This window comes from Ornithodoros turicata, chromosome 2 (assembly GCF_037126465.1).
Source record: "Ornithodoros turicata isolate Travis chromosome 2, ASM3712646v1, whole genome shotgun sequence".
Classification (NCBI taxonomy): Eukaryota; Metazoa; Arthropoda; class Arachnida; order Ixodida; family Argasidae; genus Ornithodoros; species Ornithodoros turicata.
In genome coordinates this window covers 145,490,428-145,507,625 of record NC_088202.1, presented here as the reverse complement: position 1 = coordinate 145,507,625, position 17,198 = coordinate 145,490,428, and the positions used below count along the sequence as shown (strand labels likewise).

General features: G+C 44.5%; 1 protein-coding gene and 1 non-coding gene across 5 annotated transcripts in view; both read right to left on the bottom strand.

Annotated features, from left to right (window-relative positions):
- Positions 1-17,198, bottom strand: part of LOC135386304 (uncharacterized) — a 114,816-nt gene that overhangs the window by 1,320 nt on the left and 96,298 nt on the right. Inside the window, exons 1-5 of one of the 4 annotated variants that reach the window (XM_064616134.1) lie at positions 11,021-11,152; positions 10,375-10,449; positions 8,421-8,730; positions 4,795-5,051; positions 2,540-2,739 (exon numbers count right to left, since the gene is read on the bottom strand). In XM_064616134.1, coding sequence (XP_064472204.1) covers positions 2,540-2,739; positions 4,795-5,051; positions 8,421-8,702 — 739 coding nt within the window. In that variant the 5' untranslated portion in view covers positions 8,703-8,730; positions 10,375-10,449; positions 11,021-11,152. Of the gene's footprint in view, positions 1-2,539; positions 2,740-4,794; positions 5,052-8,420; positions 8,731-10,374; positions 10,450-10,974; positions 11,153-17,198 lie in introns of those variants that run through there. The other 3 variants (XM_064616135.1, XM_064616133.1, XM_064616136.1) reach the window with 3 other exon arrangements.
- Trnat-ggu (transfer RNA threonine (anticodon GGU)) lies at positions 6,086-6,160 on the bottom strand. The gene has a single exon. It is a non-coding gene; the product is annotated as a tRNA-Thr (tRNA).

Below are 17,198 nucleotides of genomic sequence, written 5' to 3'. Positions count from 1 at the left end.
ATTAATTACTTGCGCACAATGAATGGGGGGGGGGGGTGCCCAATCTGTCAAACCCAAACTGACCCAACCCCACTATATAGAGGTGACTTAGCCCAATTCAATGACCCTACCTCTTGCAAGGTGGAAAGTTTCGAATCCGTTAGGCTTAGCATTCCCGTGTTTCTCCTGCGCTAGAAGCGCATCAGATGGGGTTGTTGAAATGCGTATAAAAAAAGTTCTAGTCGACAGAATTTCATAATTCTTACATTTTTAGATTCAGTATATGACCTTCTTTCACTTCTACGCAATATTTACCTTCCGAGCGCTTTCGCCGATTTTTGGAAAAGAATGGTCCCGATACGTAACTACACCTGGAGGAAGGAATATACCTGTGTTCCTGCTTTGCATAGGACAGTTTCACACCCATCATACGGGAGGACGGGTTGTCGGAGACGCTCCCGAAAGATGCAAGGCATCGTGTGGACGAGAACGTGTACAGACATTTGCAAGTAAATGCAGTGTGTTTTGATGATTGGAGGCCGCCAAACTTTTCGATGACAACATCATTCGACGACGTGTGTAAACAGCCTAGTTGTCTCGACAAGGTGTGCCAGACTGTCGTGTGCAATGCCATTGTGACTACACAACAAACTATAACAGATTATGTCAATTTAATATGCTATGTGCAGTGCTTCCCTGCGGTTCTGAGTCAGGTTATTTTTTTTGCTACAGCACGGCACACAGTTTCCTTCGTAATATAGCGGCAATATCAGCTATTTTCAGTCTTTTTTTCTGTTCATACGAGATTTGGATACATCGAACGAATTTGCTGCTCCTACGCGACTACGCAAAAGCAAGGTTCGGTTCTACTGTATTTACTCGCTTGTAAGACACACAAACCCAAAAACACTGCGCGATTAAGGGGGTGCGTTCAATACATGGAGCAACATTGGAAATATGGGAGTAAATACGGGAACAGTCAAACTGTGCCACTATTTCGCGCGGGATTTTTGGTACCATGGTCAGTGGTCAACGAGGAATAAATAGACCCTGGTGTTTTAGGGTTAAACCCAATTTTTCCCCAAAATTGCACCCCGAATTGAGGTTCACCTATCTAGGGTTAAACCCGATTTCTACCTGCAAAACTGCACCTAGGCTAGGCAACTCAAGGCGTCGACATACTAGTTTCTCACAAAATACGAGACTGCCCCTTACTTCTGGCACTCTGCATAAACGGTACAGTGAACGTTTATTCTACAATAATGCCCGATTTCTCCCCGAACTCAGTCTGATGGTAATTTTTCTGCCCGAATTTGCATGAATTTTCAACATTAATTTATTGACCCGATTTCTACCCCCGAATTTGGAAAAATATAAAACCCGAAAACTTCAGGGTCTAGGAATAAACTGACACTATAACTTCAAACCCGACGGGAACGAATGTGACCGTCCCGTTAATAAAGCGGGAAAATGGCATTCACGACTGCTTGAAACCCTCCTCAATTCCTCGAGCGGCCTATCAAAAGCGACTAAGCAAACTATTTTCGTCACTGCGCAATTTAATTTTTAAAAAGCTCCCTCCCCCCCAAAAAATCGGGGATGTGCTAATCCGCGTGACCTCGCAAGAGTGCCACGACAGGCATTGCTGTAAATGTAGCGGGATCGTTCAGCTCTCATTTACGACTTGAAATTCGGCTGCAACGGGCACTATGCTTCGCCGACCGCACACCCTCTGTCGTCTGCCAACGTGTCCAAGTGACATCAAACTCTTATACCCGTGTCACACAGGCAGTCTTCAATTATCATTGAAACCAATCGCAATTGAACATGCGCTTAGCGCCACCAGGCGGGTAACTTGTCAACGTCTTGAACAGTGTTGCATCTAATGCTGCTTGACAGGTTACCCACTTGGTGGCGCCAAGCGCATTTTCAATTGCCATTGGTTTTGATGATAATTGAAGACTGCCCATGTGCCAGGGGTATTACGGGATACTGGAAGGAGTGCTGGGGACTCAAGTACATGCATATCAAACACCCCTGTCTTGTGCTACGGGTGGCCTATTATTAGGGCCTGACTTTTTAGGGCTAAACCCGTATCCGCCCGATATTTACCCCCCGAACGAAATCTGTAAAATTCGGGTTTAACCCGAATCTACCCGAAAACATCCGGGTCGCGTGGCGCACTCGTAAGCGTGCATTAAAATAAAGTTTGATAACATTGCTAAACATTAGTTCCATGTTCAGACAAATTTTTATTAAACAAAAAAAATCGTCCGAATACACCCGAATTCCTGATGACAGAATATGCCGTAACGGGTTTTAACCCGAATACACCCGAATTTTCGAATGAAAAATATCACCCGATATTTACCCCCCGAATTTGGCCAAAAATAAAACCCGAAAAAGTCAGGCCCTACCTATTATCGGTGCTCTTATTCGGGTCTTGTGATGGTATTTGCTGTACGACCCACTGCAGCCAAACAGTGAACTTTCACTGCCCATTTAGAATTGTTGTAGCTGCTTTAGTATGCGATAAAGAAACGTGGGGGTCACCCCGTACCAGCGTTCTGCGTCACAGCAAGCAGAGACTTCCTTTGCTCGATGAGCCTGTCCTTGACCGCTTTCAGCTGGGAGGCCAGTGTGGACACTATGTCTAGTGCTACATCTTCATCTTCCTCTTCAGCATCATTCTCCGCTTCTACAACATCTCTGCTGCTTGGTGACGGATCTGACGTTGTCGTGCTGTCTTCCAGAGGTGTACTATACAAAAGACAACATTGTTGTTGTTGTTACATTTATTTATTTTACGATATACCGTTAGTCCTTCTCAGGACTGTTACAGGTGGGGCGGATGGATATGCTGCCGGTCAGTGCAAAAAAAAATAACTTAAATATAAGCAAACAAATACCCAACAAAAGAAATAGCGCAGCACCACAAAATCGTACTTGAGATAATGTGTCAAGTACACTAGGTAATACCCCTGCCACACTTGCACTCTTCAATGATCATTGAAACCAATCGTCATTGAACACGCGCGTGGCGCCATCTAGGGTGTAACGTGTCAACCTTTCAGGGAGCATTGGATCCAATGCTTTTTGCGAAGTTGACACGTTACACGCTTGGTGGCGCCACGCGCGTGTTCAGTGACGATTGGTTTCAATGATCATTGAAGAGTGCAAGTGTGCCAGGGGTATTACAAACTGGAAAAGTTGTTTACGTCGTCGACACGGGCGACTGACCGGGGTAGGCTGTTGCACAAATCAATAGAATCAGGAAAAAAGTGAATACTTGAAGACATCTATGTGTGAGGTGCACGGCTTGATGTTCTTGTCGTGATTGATTCGTTTGCTGTGATGGTCTATGTATGTAATCTATTTGCTACTGTTAATTTGTAACTGGTTGTGGCAGATGAGGGATAAAAACCTTAGCTTGGCTGCCTTTCGTCGTTTGGCAAGAGGTTCCATAATGTAGCTGCTTAAGCATATGTGTTACTGAGGCAGTCTGTCCATAATTTCCCGTAATAAATCTTGCTGCCATCCTTTGCATTTGCTCGGGTTTATTGTTTAATTTCATTGTATAAGGGTCCCAAACTATGTTAGCCTATTCAGGAACTGGGCGAATTAAGGTACTGTAAGCTGTTAATTTGGTGTCTCCGGTGCCAAGCTGCAGCCTTCTTCTCGATGTCCACAACTTCTTTTTTGCTTTACTGCATATTATGTCAATATGATCATCCAATTTTAAATTGTGATTTATCACATTTGCTCTGGTTTCACAAGATCGGAAGACCATACGGGTTTATGAGCGCAGGTTCCCCTCTTCTGCAAATTACTGTTCCGATTGAGCTTGAACTAGTGGAGACTGGTCAGAGATCAATGTGCCCCTTGATTCACCATTACCAGCTACTTCTACAAGGGGGCGGCACAGTGGAATATTGTTAAAAGCACACAATTCAAGTCTGCGCATCGCAGTAATCGGCGATTGTGTGAATTGTGAGCCTTTACAGGATCGGAAGACCATACGGGTTTACGGACCACACGATGCCCCCATTCTGGTGCCCCCATTCAGCTACAACAGCCGACGGATACAATTACAGTCGCCGACCGATTTTTCGGACATGCTCGATTATTCGGACTCGTTCGCGGAACAGCCGCGGGTCCCATAGAGTTGATGTATAAGAGCGTCCAAAATTTCGGACGCCGTGCAGCTCCGTCGCTCGATATTTAGGACTCTGTTTGCCATACCAGCGAATTTCTCTCTTGGGGTGACGGAAAATATTGGTATCGTCCGAAATTCGTATCGAAAGAAATCAACCAACTAAAATATTGAGGCAAAATAATAGCCAGTGATGATTGTTCATTTTCCATTCCTCTGTGTAGAAGAGGTCTGTCGTGGCGCCTTTGCGTCTTCGATTTGGCCAACGGCCCAGCACGTGCTCTCCGCCCGCGAGTCGCGCGACAGCGCTGTAAAGCGAGCTTCACCTAAAGCACGCATGCGTTAGGCGAAGCCGACTTGCGGACTTGATGACGGCGGTGCCTCTGACAGTGTACATTGACGAAATGTCGCTTCGGGAAATAGAAGCTGATGTTATCAGGCAGAGCTGGAAGCGTGTTAGGAAAGCACAAATTTTTCCAGCCTACTAAGGCTTAGTAAAGTTTATTTTGAATTTGTTTTTTCGGACCGCTCGATTATTCAGACTTTTGCGCGATCCCCGCCGAGTCCGAAAAATCGGACGGCGACTGTATTCACATATCATAAATCAGCATGCTTGTCACCCGCGCTCTTGCACCACACGATCCCTAGGAAAGGTGACATACCCGTCGAGCGCAAGCTTCTTCCCAAGTTCCTGCAGTTCCGTCATCTCCTTGTACATCTGAGACAGCAGGTGCTGCGACACCCCTTCCCAGCTCTCCACAGCATCTCCTTGCCCCAGCTCCACCTGGTGCTTGAACACTGCCGGAGAGAAACGGCGACGTCCCGGGTACGTCATGTACCCGAGTGTCGTGTCTCTGCTCTCCGCCGCCATTGAAAGACGCATCTGGAGGTCTTCGTTCTCCTGTGTGCTTTGCATGAGCTGAACAAATGCAAAGGATATAACGTTTCAGCACAAGACACTCCTGGGCTATGTATTACCATATTTTTTTTGTGGTGTATAACGCGCATGTTATACGGTAAAAAAAAAGTGCTCCAAAGAGGTCCTGCACGTTAGAGCCCTGCACCACCCACGGATGGAAGCGGATATCTGCAAGATAATTGCGGATTCGGATTAAAATTTCGCACTTCCTGCGGTGTGCGGGTCGGATGCGGATGGCTCGAGGTCGGATGCGGATTTGAAAGCAGCGGATCGGATGCGTTCTGTAATTTTTTGACCAGCAATTTATTTGTATTGCGCGCCGACAGCGATCGTATGCTCTGGCTCACCTTTGACCATGCATGGCCAAGACGGGAGAGGAGCATCTCTAACCATGCGAGCACAGGCGAGGTAGCATTCCACTCACTCCATATCTCGTTTGTTGAAAGATTTATCTTTGCTTGTCGTCGTGAGTCCCTCCATCGCAGCATGGAGGCATCCAAAATTATACCAACATGTTTCCTACGGTCTTTACGCGTCCTTCGAAACGTGCGGATTTTGCGGATCGGACGTGGATGGTGCATTTTGCTCAGCAGATGTAATCTGTAGCGTATGCTGCGGATGCGGGTCGGATGCCAAAAATTTCATCCGCGCAGGGCTCTACTGCACGTCGTACATGGAAATACAGTGAACCCTCGTTAATATGACCCCTGATAATCTGACGTACGCGCTTTACGACCATACCCCTGGGAAACAACGCAGTGAAACCTCTGCAAATCTCCCCCGTTAATGACAATTCCGCATTATGACCAAAATTATCGGGAACGATCATGGTCATAATAACGAGGGTTCACTGTATTGTCCTGCAGAGTTCTTTCTAAGGTCAGTGATGAACAAATTCTATCCTCTGCCAGGGTATGCTGCGACAAAATCTCCCAAATCTCTTAGGGTCAGTTGACGTGACAAGCGAAAGGGCAGTGGACTTCATAAAAAGTTACGGATGCTAACGACGAAAGACGGAAGTCACTGAAAAGGTTAGCCAGCTGTAGGACTCGAACCCACACATCTTCTGGATTACCAGTCCAGGGCTCTACCAATTGAGCTAAGCTAACGCGCCTCCCCAGCGACTTTCAAGGGCGCGTCCATTGTAAGGGACAAATCAACCACTCTGTCTCATTCAACCTCCTTTCACTCTGACATTTTTGCTCACTCATACGCACATTCATACGACGGGATCGACGCAAGCGGCAACTGTTGAACACGAGAGAACTTAAAGGGACTATGAAATTTCCCGAACCCCCATACTTTTTTTCGATGGAAACTGTTCTTCCCGCAGAGAAACTAATATGCCACAAATTTTTCCGGACGAAATCGCTCCACTCTGCGAGGAGCGCGCGCTGGAAATGTCTCTTCCGCGTTCCTCCTCTCCCGCGCATATTTCCCTGCCGATGGTGTAACCGTATGGACCGCACTTCGGTTCCCCATTACGTCACCGGTGTTGCACAATGGCAAGTAATCCCGCGAGCTCGCGCTGTGGCTGCCGCCACTGCCGAAATCTGCCGATCGCGCGAAAGCTGCTGTCATGGAGATTTCCACTCCCGATGAACGCATACGCGGGATCCTACGGCGCATGCTCCTGGCGGGATTCCTCGGCTCGGCAACACGTCACGATGACGTGTTGCTGAGCCGGCCGTGGTCGCGTCAAGTTACCCGTTGTGTCTCTGCTCGGCAGCTCGTCACGGCGCGGCGCCAGCTGTCCTCCCTTCGCCGCTCCGTTTAAATTTGCTCCCGAGAAATCCGCTCGCGCTACGAAAGTAAAATTTCGGTTCTAGACTCAGAAAAATGCCTTCTTTCGAACTAAACGAAGAAAAAAATCGTTTCATAGTCCCTTTAAAGAATCTTAGGCAATTTGAGGCTTTGTATGTATCTGTCCTTTCTATGCCTTTCCAGCCTCAGAACATCAGTTCTCTCATGTTAAGATGTTGATTAAGGTCAATAATCCTGCATTCATTTCGGAAGGCTGGCGTGATTCAGAAGGAACGCGAAAATTGAAAGTGGAGAGGAGGAGTGAGGGAGTGAAAAGCCTCTACCAGCTGTAACAAACGATTGGCTGTGTTTGTCTTGCACTGAGCACCAACAACTCCTTTGCTCTGAACTCTGTAAATTCTGCGTAAATTATGCTTTATGCATATCGGCTTGCACTTGCAAATTCACTTGTGCCGATTTGGGGAGATATTGAAGTGATTGTTACGTATAATGCAGGGCTTTATTAGATACTTCTGGGAGTACGTATTGCCAGAGTAATGACATTACTTTGTGAAAGTAATGACATTAGTAATGCATTACTAACCTAAAAAAGGTAATGAGGAACGCATTACAAAATAAAAGTAATTCTCCCACCTCTGTTTCAAAGCAAATGCCTACGATAATAAGAAAAAAAATGCTTGCTAAGGCTGGTACTACAACTCTGGCACTGCTTTGTGCCCGCTGTCGCTTCTGCAATGCCAGCAACGGCAATAAACAATGCGTCGTAGAATACGGCACTATGCATTTTCGGAAATCATGACTGAGTGAGGAGCAGTGCTTCTTCAGAGCCCTGAACAGCTGAGTAGCAGACGACAAGCCATGTAGCAGACAACATTTCTATGAATCAATGAGCGAGCGCTGACATTATAACATCAGCGCAATGTCAGAAAGTAGTACTAGTACTCCTAGTAGTAAGTAGTCCTGGCACTGCTCTCCACCACTACCCCACACTGTTGCCTTTTGCGGCACACTTGAAATTCACTTCTGCAAAATTATGACACTGTGGGGTGAATTTTTTTCTCATGGTGCATTTTACTAACATGCTTAACCGTCTTACAAAAAAAAAAAAAAAAAAGAAACAGGGCGCTGAAAATGACAATCTGTGGAACTTTAATAGTCCGCTGATACAATATTCGAACGAGTTTCAATATTCGATATCCCCATGTATAGCAAAATTTTGATTAGGAATATGAACCAAATTATAGGAAATATTCGATTTGTATTTGAAATGTCTAATATTTAAGCACCTCTAAAAGAAAGCATGAAGAAAGAACACTTTCTTAGCCCTGAAATTGGATCTCTGAACAGGCCTGAAACTGGATCGCCCCTTTCAGAAAAAATAAAAATAAAAACAAAAACGCAACATTTTGAGTTTTCTTTTTTTTTTTTTTTTTCTGTCAGCCAGAAAGAAAGCATGAAAGAGCACTTTCTTAGCCCCGAAATTGGATCTGAAATATCGCCTGAAATCGGATCGCCCCTTTCAGAAAAAAATAAAAATAAAACAAACACGCAACGTTTTGGCGGTTTTTTTTTTTGTTTGTTTTTTTCTGTGAGCCAAGTACATACCTTGACCTGCAGGTCATGTCGTTCCTTGTCTTTTTTCTCTAGTTCCTGTTGCAGGAAATCGAGGCTGATATTCTTGGCTTCCACCTCGGCCGCCAGCTTGACGCGCTGCCGGTTGAGCCGCTCGATCTCGCTCCTCGACTGCCGCAGGTGGTGCTGCAGCTCTCCAAACGCCACCTGCAGGCTGTAGTCCGGCGGTAACTTGCCGTTGGCGGCGTAACTATCGCCGGCGTTGCGCTCGGACGGGCTGCAGCTCGAAACGATCGGTGGCTTTCTCTGCGTCATGGTTGTATGTATCCTTCCTCACCTACCCCTTTGAGAGGAAGTGAGAATAAAGTGAAAGGGGGAAAAGAGAGAGAGAGAGAAAATGTTTGCCTGAGAAATGTCAACATGGCCCACACTCAGGATAGTTCGGAAATATTAGGCGGGATTTAGTGGGACGGTCGTAGTCCCACCAGCCAGCACACGTGGGACGATGCTTTGTTCCGCTTCGGCAACACACAAACCCCGAACGGAAAAAAGTTGCAGCTACGTAGAGGTACCAGTTATAACTTCCACGTGACCTTACAGTGACCTAATATCCAACAGAGCGCTAAATATAATTTACAGTGTTATAAAACGCAATCTTACTTCGCCTCTTTTAAGTTATACACAACTAAAACCAAGTGGGTGCACGAGAGCAGGGGAAACAGGGCATACTAAATCTACCGGCTTCTTGTACAAACTATCGGAAATTAACTTTTTTGTTTCCACATGAAATCGCGTGTTTGTCAGGAAGAGCACTGTAGAACGATACAATATAATACAAAAGATGGACTTCACAATCGCACTACAGCACTATTATAAGCAGTCCCAACACTGCTCCAGCTTCTTGTGTGCACTCCTCTGCAATCTGACCTGTACTGTTATGCTCGCAGTGGACTGCCGCTACTGCAGAATGTGGATACAGGCCAAGTGTATCTCTACAGGGTTAGTCTCGGAAACGATACACATTTTGATCGCATCGTAAAAATAGAAGACGGGGTTTATCCAACATCAAACTTTGCAGACTGGTAGCCATTTGTCCGAAGTTTTGTTTGAATTTTTTTCTGAGCATTAGGGTCTTGTCGAAGAAGAATTAAAAATCGAGTAAAATTGCACTCTGTGCATTTTCTATGGCCTATCTCACTCAAAAGCTGCCATTTTCTGCAGCGTGCGCTTCATTTTCATTGCACCATACACAGGTGGCACCAGCATACAGAACAAGACTGGAACAAGAGGATTGGTGCATAACGTCAGAGCCGGCATGTCACATCGTTGTAGGCAGTGCTACCTGTGTGAAGTGATGCGAATGTGAAGGAGATGCAAGAAAAACTGAAGGTGTTTGTGGGGGATAGACCATTGAAAACGCAGGGGGCGAGATTCTGCTTTATTTTTAATTTTCTTCCTACATGACCGTAGCGCTTACAAAAAATTAGAATGAAACTTGAGATAAATGGCTATCAAGTCTGCAGAGTTTTGCGAGGGTCAAACCTAGTCTTCTATTTTTACAGTGCAATCGAAATGTGTAACGTTTGCTAGAATAACCCTGTACACAACACAGCCAAGCCAAGGCGCCCATCGTACGACGTTTGATTCGACAAAGAAATGCGAGAAGGGGACGTTTCCGCGATATATTTTCCGTCGACTGTTGGTGCGGTGGACGTAATGCACCCTTGACGTTTTTCGTCAATTTGGAGGGAGTTAGGAACCTCCGAACTGGCACCTTCCTACACGTTTTAATTACAAACAGTGGAACAGATGTTCCTTTCGGGTTACCGTCACAGTGACGGGACCTTTCGTACGGCAGAGATAAATGTTTGCACTTTTGTGCCCCTTTAGCGAAACTGCTGTCGCATATAAACACATGTACGATGTATGCACATGATGCATGTGCATGCCACAAAAAATGTAGGGTGCATCTGTAACTCTGTATTACCTTCTGGAGCAGAAGAACTTGTGCTTTAAGGAGGGGAAGGCTTGAAGATGGTTTAAGAGAGTAGAAAACCCAGAACTGCCAGTTTCATTATGACATTTAACCGAAAGGGGAGGATATGGTTGACATATGTCCGAAAAATGTACCAGAAAACTAATGGAAAACCACAAACAGCACTGTCTTTGTGGGATTCGACATTAGAGCATACACCAGCGAGTGGCCACGCAAATTTAATTGCAAATTTTAAGGGTTAGGCGTTTTGCAACAAAAATTCTTATCAAATCATAACATAATCCACAGCGTGATATGATGATATCGTAATTTTCCAGTATTGCGAGAAACCGTTACGCATGTAACGGTATCAAAAGCCAATTAAGGTACCTTGTTTTGTTTTCGATACTGCATCATAGTTTCATGAAAATATCGTAACGTGCACAGATTTTATGCCCGTTCAAAGAAAAGCTTTGTCACATTTGCAAAGAACACCCTTGCAAATTGTTAGACTAAAACAATACCACAACAATAGCGTTGTAGAAAACGATTGCACATTTAGTTTGTACTGTTCGGATATGACAGGTGCGTCATGACAGTAAAGATGTTCACCTGGAAGCCCAATTTCATTAACAAGACTCCTGTCTTTTTCACTTACACGTAATGATTCACATTGTGTTCCCACAAAACTCCTACTCAACTGGCTTTCTAAGGCACGTATGTTTGTCAATGCATATGAACACGGAAAAAATGTAATAATGCTTATAAAAAAATACAAAAAACAAATCTGTCCACTGTTGCTAGACGGTTGCTTCTGTACAGCCAACATTTCGTTACATTTCAACAAAAAAGTTTCGGTTTCACTTTGAGCTTCACATAACATTTTTTACGGTTCCTTTTGCACAACTCTACGGTGGTGTTGACAGCATGCACTTCTCCCTAGATGACAGAGGGAAGAACTATTACAGTGCCTACAGTATCAAGTGGTAAGTTCATATGCGGACGTCGGCGGTGCGTCGTCATGGCAACGCTGTTATTCGCAAACATGTGGACACCGGTGAAGAGTGCATTTCTTGTTGGTAATTTTTCGAAGCACGTCGCTTATAGTTAACGAAAGCGGATGTCGTCTGACAAGGTATGGACAATCTGATGATATCACAGTTCATGTTTAAATGCGGATTATATACAGCTGGGGTTCATGTCATTCAAAAACCTGTGCACTTTCGGGTTTAAAGTAACGTTTCCATGCCTTGTAAAATCTGGCACAAGGAAAGTACGTTGATTGCACCTAAGATTTATTCGCAATACCCTGTGTTACAACAAGCACAACATTTTCATGTAGGCTAGTTCCAACTCAAATCGATCAAGCCGGTATACATTTGCTGTCTCGAATGAACAGAAAAAAAAAAATTATGTTGAAGCCATCGCTGAGTTAGAAGAAATGCCCGGTTCGTGAAATAGGAGAGGAGGAAAAAAACTGCCTCTCAGAAGACGATGCCGTCGCACGCATGTTTGAGCGTTCCCTGCAAAGCTATTCCTTGTCGCATTGTAGTGGTTTCTTGCTCTGAGTTTAGACCACCTAGGGCACAAGAGGCTCCTGCGTTGGCAGTTCTGTGTCGGTTTTTGTTTGTCTAGCAAAAAAATATCAAAGTTGACTCAAAGCACCAAAAAAAAGCACCATATTCACTGCAACTTTCCGGACGATGTATAAAACGAGCTTTATGTACGATTGAGCTTTATGCCATTTAGTTTGTCATTCATGGAGATATCGAATGATATATAATTTGTTGCTCTACTCTATCAGGAACGTAAGCGATACCTCTTTAAGTAACACTATACCCCGAAAAATGACGAATTTTGGAAGCCTTTATCTAAAATTAAAAAAAAATAAGAAAACACCGAAACCTTGCCTCAAAAATTTGATATGTCGTAGATAGTCCTTTAGACTACACACAGAAGAAAAATCAAAATGTGAACAGGATCGGTAGTATATGTTGAATTTTTCTTTTCTTTTCTTTTTTTTTGTGCCGGGCCTGTACGAAGAACCCAATGAAGCGGTGGCACCGACTCCCGCGTGTGGCAAAATCGAATTTTTCAAACAGACTTTCAACATGATAGGAATTGATGTTCTGAGGCTGGAACGCATAGAAAAGGACTACACAACACACAAGCCTCAAATGCGACTTTCAACTCAAGACTTTCAACTTCTATGCTTCACATGAAAACTATATTTGGTATCATTTGAAGCAGTTCTGTGACTACAGGGGCGTATCCAGGATTTTTCTGAGGAGGGGGTCCAGCCACCGACAGCACGTACGCTATACACGCGATCTAGGGCCAATTAAACAGTATGTGAAGACAGAAATTGAGGAGGGGAACATCCGGACCCCCCCCCCCCCCCTCTAGATCTGCCCCTGACTACATAGTCAATAGACAGTGAAAGGAATCGTATTTCGTTTTGTGATACGAGTCAATTACGATTCCACTAGATTTTCTCGAGCAACACTCGCGCTCTCGCGTTTCAGAAAATGTAATTTATAGCCCTCATTTTCAAATCATATCACAGCGAGTAAGAAGAAAATTCGAACGTTTTTGACCATCTAGTTTTAAGCGTAGCGAACTTATACTTGTCGCTCTTGTCAGAAGAAATTCTCCAGTGTTGTACTAACGCACGAAACCTTTAGATCTGCATATGATACGTGATCCACAGGTGTTTGGCAGAGCCGTTTATTAGGAGAGTTTGGCTATTGGGAGGAGCCTGTTCCAAAGCGCGCCATTTGACGTCACACGATGGGCGGCGCCAAGACCAGTGGCACCATTTTGGATCAGGGCTATCGCCTTGAAATCTTCCATTCCGCCATTTTGGAGCAGAGGCACAGCCTTGAAGTCGGTACAGCCGGTCAAGTGGGCGGTGCGATGACGTCTGTGACGTCACGGCGGCTCCCCCATCTCCGGGCGGCAAAAGATCACAGAATGGCCAAACTCTCCCTATAAATGGCTCTGGTGTTTGGCAGAGCCGTATATTAAAAGGGAGTCTGGCCATTAATGGGTCATGCCTATACCTGAAGCTCCACCCACTTTTTCAGCTTTCCGACCAATGAAGTCTTGAAATATGGGGCGCTATCAATCAGCCTATCCTCACTATTTGCCCCCTTATCCAACATGGGCAGCGCCATTTTGGGTGGCAAGTGGATTGGATGGGATTGAAATGGATACCTCTCGCAATCTGCAAAAGTAGTGGATTGTTGGTGCAAATTTGATAAGCGCCACCTAGGGAGCGTAAGGCACGTTGGGAATTGTCGTCTGCTTCCGTCGTTGCACCGCTGCCGTCAGAACCACCTGCTGGGACACATTCTGTTGTCGGTATGATTTTTAAACAAATCTACATGAATAGTTGGAATATAAGAGGCAATAATGTTTATATCCATGAAATCCAGCTGTTAAAAATAAGATCGTACAGCACAGCGCCGTTTTTGTTATGATTTCCTTGTGATCGCCGTGTTCACTAGGCCTAACACCGGCGACAAAACGTATTATTTTCAGTTAGATATTGATGGATGAGCATAAGTTGAAACTGATTTCCGAGAAATTTATATTAGGATGTACATTTGCAGCGTAAAATCAGGTTAGTCTGTGAAAATTTTTTGTCACGAAATCCCCGCTTCACTGTGTTTGTTTTCGTCGCCATTTTGGGTGGCAGTATGGTGTCATGGCGACCCCCTTGGTAAAAAGCAAACCAATCAGAGGAGCGAAACTGTGATTGACACGTCGAGCCTCTTTTTGTGACTCCTCCCAATGGCCAGACTCCCTTTTAATATACGGCTCTGGTGTTTGGCTACGTGAAGCGCCATCTGTTGAGTACGCAGGTAACACTAATCGGCGCCTCTGAGGTCGTGGACACCACATCGCGCATGAGAAAGAGAGAGAGAAAGTGCAACGAGATGTCAACATATTATAGATGCCTATTATAGTGTCCATGTCATTTCATTTGTAGAGGATCCAAAACAAAAAGCACGATGTTCTGGAAGTTCCCGCAGGTAGTTAGCATTTACTTTACCTTACCAAACACATTGTCACAACCACAATTAATGATTTTTTCCCTCCCCCAAATGTTACGTGACATGTATGTATGTCCTTCCTACCTTTCCGGTGCACACTTTACTGAGGGGCTTTTTTTTTTTTATTTCAGCTTTAGGCACATGTGAGCAATGATACATAAACACGTTAGGACATCAATGTAATCGTAATTATATGACCCCTCTCCCATTTTTCCTTGCGGTCTCCTTGTGTTTGTGATGTTGGATAAAGCGCTGACCACAATAATTCGTAGGTATAACATGTTGCTGTGTAATGTTTATTGACAACACTTCCGTGACAACACGCACATCTATTCTCCTTTCAACAGATTTTTCTTTGGTGCAACCCAGAGTGTTGAACGGAAACGCAAACTAAATGGGGGAAAAAAGAAAAGGTGAAAGAAAAGGCTCCGCCGACATAATTTTTCAGATGAAGAAGAACTGAACGAAATTGAAAAAAAAAGAAAAAGTACGGTTACGTCTTTAAGTAATGGTCCAGGACACTTATTGAAATGTTGTGTCCACAGATAAAAATATGTATCTCCTGGTTCTATTGGTTCTTCCCTATACCCCAATGCAGAAAAAATTATACCCCTTGTACTGTTTGTGTTTGGTTTGTTTGTACGTGATCTTCTACATGTCTTCTCCTATAACTCTTCCTGCGTGCATGACTACAATAATATATTGAACTTCTTCCAGTCACTCGCTTCATGGGGAAAAATAGAACCGGAACTAACCAGAACTCGCGACAAAAGCAGAACCATGAACAAAGCCCCGAAACCAACTGCTACCAAAACGAAGACGAGGCAACAGGTCGAGGGAACAACGAAGAGCCGAAGTCCCAGTGTCCACAAGAACCCCAAGACAACCAACAGCTCAGAAGCTAAACCCACGATGCCCAGTAAAACTGTGTCGCAGAAGACAACCTCTTCGCGACAGCCACCGGATGCCGCGAAGACACGCGACATATCTCGTGGTCGAGAGAAAAGGAGAGAAGTTACTAAGCCTGAAAATACTAAACAGAAAGACAATCTGGTGAACGCTTCTGCGAAAGCTTCGACGACGACGACGACAAGAGTCACGTCTTCGTCTTCGAAGACAACAGCGCTGGCCACACGCCCGAAAATTGCTTCCAAGGAACCGCCTTCTAGTCATATGTAAGCAGTTAAACTATAACAGGGAGTTTATTTTTAACTAGAGATGGGACGAATACAGATTTTTACGAATCCGGATCCGAATCCGAATCCAAGAAAGGTTCTATACGAATCCAAATCCGATTCCGAATCCAAGGAAGGTTCTATACGAATCCAAATCCGATTCCGAATCCAAGGAAGGTTCTATACGAATCCAAATCCGATTCCGAATCCAAATCCGATTCCGAATCCAAATCCGATTCCGAATCCAAGAAAGGTTCTATAAGAATCCAAATCCGATTCCGAATCCAAGGAAGGTTCTATACGAATCCAAATCCGATTCCGAATCCAAGAAAGGTTCTATACGAATCCAAATCCGATTCCGAATCCAAGAAAGGTTCTATACGAATCCAAATTCGATTCCGAATCCAAATCCGATTCCGAATCCAAGGAAGGTTCTATACGAATCCAAATCCGATTCCGAATCCAAATCCGATTCCGAATCCAAATCCGATTCCGAATCCAAGAAAGGTTCTATAAGAATCCAAATCCGATTCCGAATCCAAGGAAGGTTCTATACGAATCCAAATCCGATTCCGAATCCAAGAAAGGTTCTATACGAATCCAAATCCGATTCCGAATCCAAGAAAGGTTCTATACGAATCCAAATTCGATTCCGAATCCAAATCCGATTCCGAATCCAAGAAAGGTTCTATACGAATCCAAATCCGATTCCGAATCCAAGAAAGGTTCTATACGAATCCAAGGAAGGTTCTATACGAATCCAAATCCGATTCTGAATCCAAGAAAGGTTCTATACGAATCCAAATCCGATTCCGAATCCAAGAAAGGTTCTATACGAATCCAAATCCGATTCCGAATCCAAGAAAGGTTCTATACGAATCCAAAGCCGATTCCGAATCCAAGGAAGGTTCTATACGAATCCAAATCCGATTCCGAATCCAAGGAAGGTTCTGCGAATCCACGAATCTTACGAATCTCGAATCTTTCGAATCCTTTCTTTAAAAAGAGTTTAAAACGTCGCAAAGAAAAAGAAAAAAATAACTGCTACTGAGAAGTGTTTTGAAGCAGAATATATGATACATTTGTTTAATGAAAAAACAAAAACCAAAAAACAGTTCAGTTTCGAGAGTAAATATACCCATATAGTTTATTTAACGTACAATTTATAATTTATTTAACATATTGTTCATCGACTACAACCCAGACAGAACACTATCTCCTGCGGACGTCCGAAACAGATCCCAACGTCCATGTCCTGAAATGGATACCAGATGGGCATCTCTGGAAGCTACATGAAACATGAGCTATCAATCATGAACACTATCTCCTGCGGACGTCCGAAACAGATCCCAACGTCCATGTCCTGAAATGTATACCAGATGCCCATCTGGTATCCATTTCAGGACATGGACGTTGGGATCTGTTTCGGACGTCCGCAGGAGATAGTGTTCTGTCTGGGTTCTGTCTGTAGGGTTCTGTCTGGGCTGTGGACGTTGGGATCTGTTTCGGACGTCCGCAGGAGAGACGTCCTTAATTGTACATCCGCAGGATGTACCGTAACCGGCACAAGCTCCCGTGGCTCAGTGGTTAGCGCGCTAGCCAT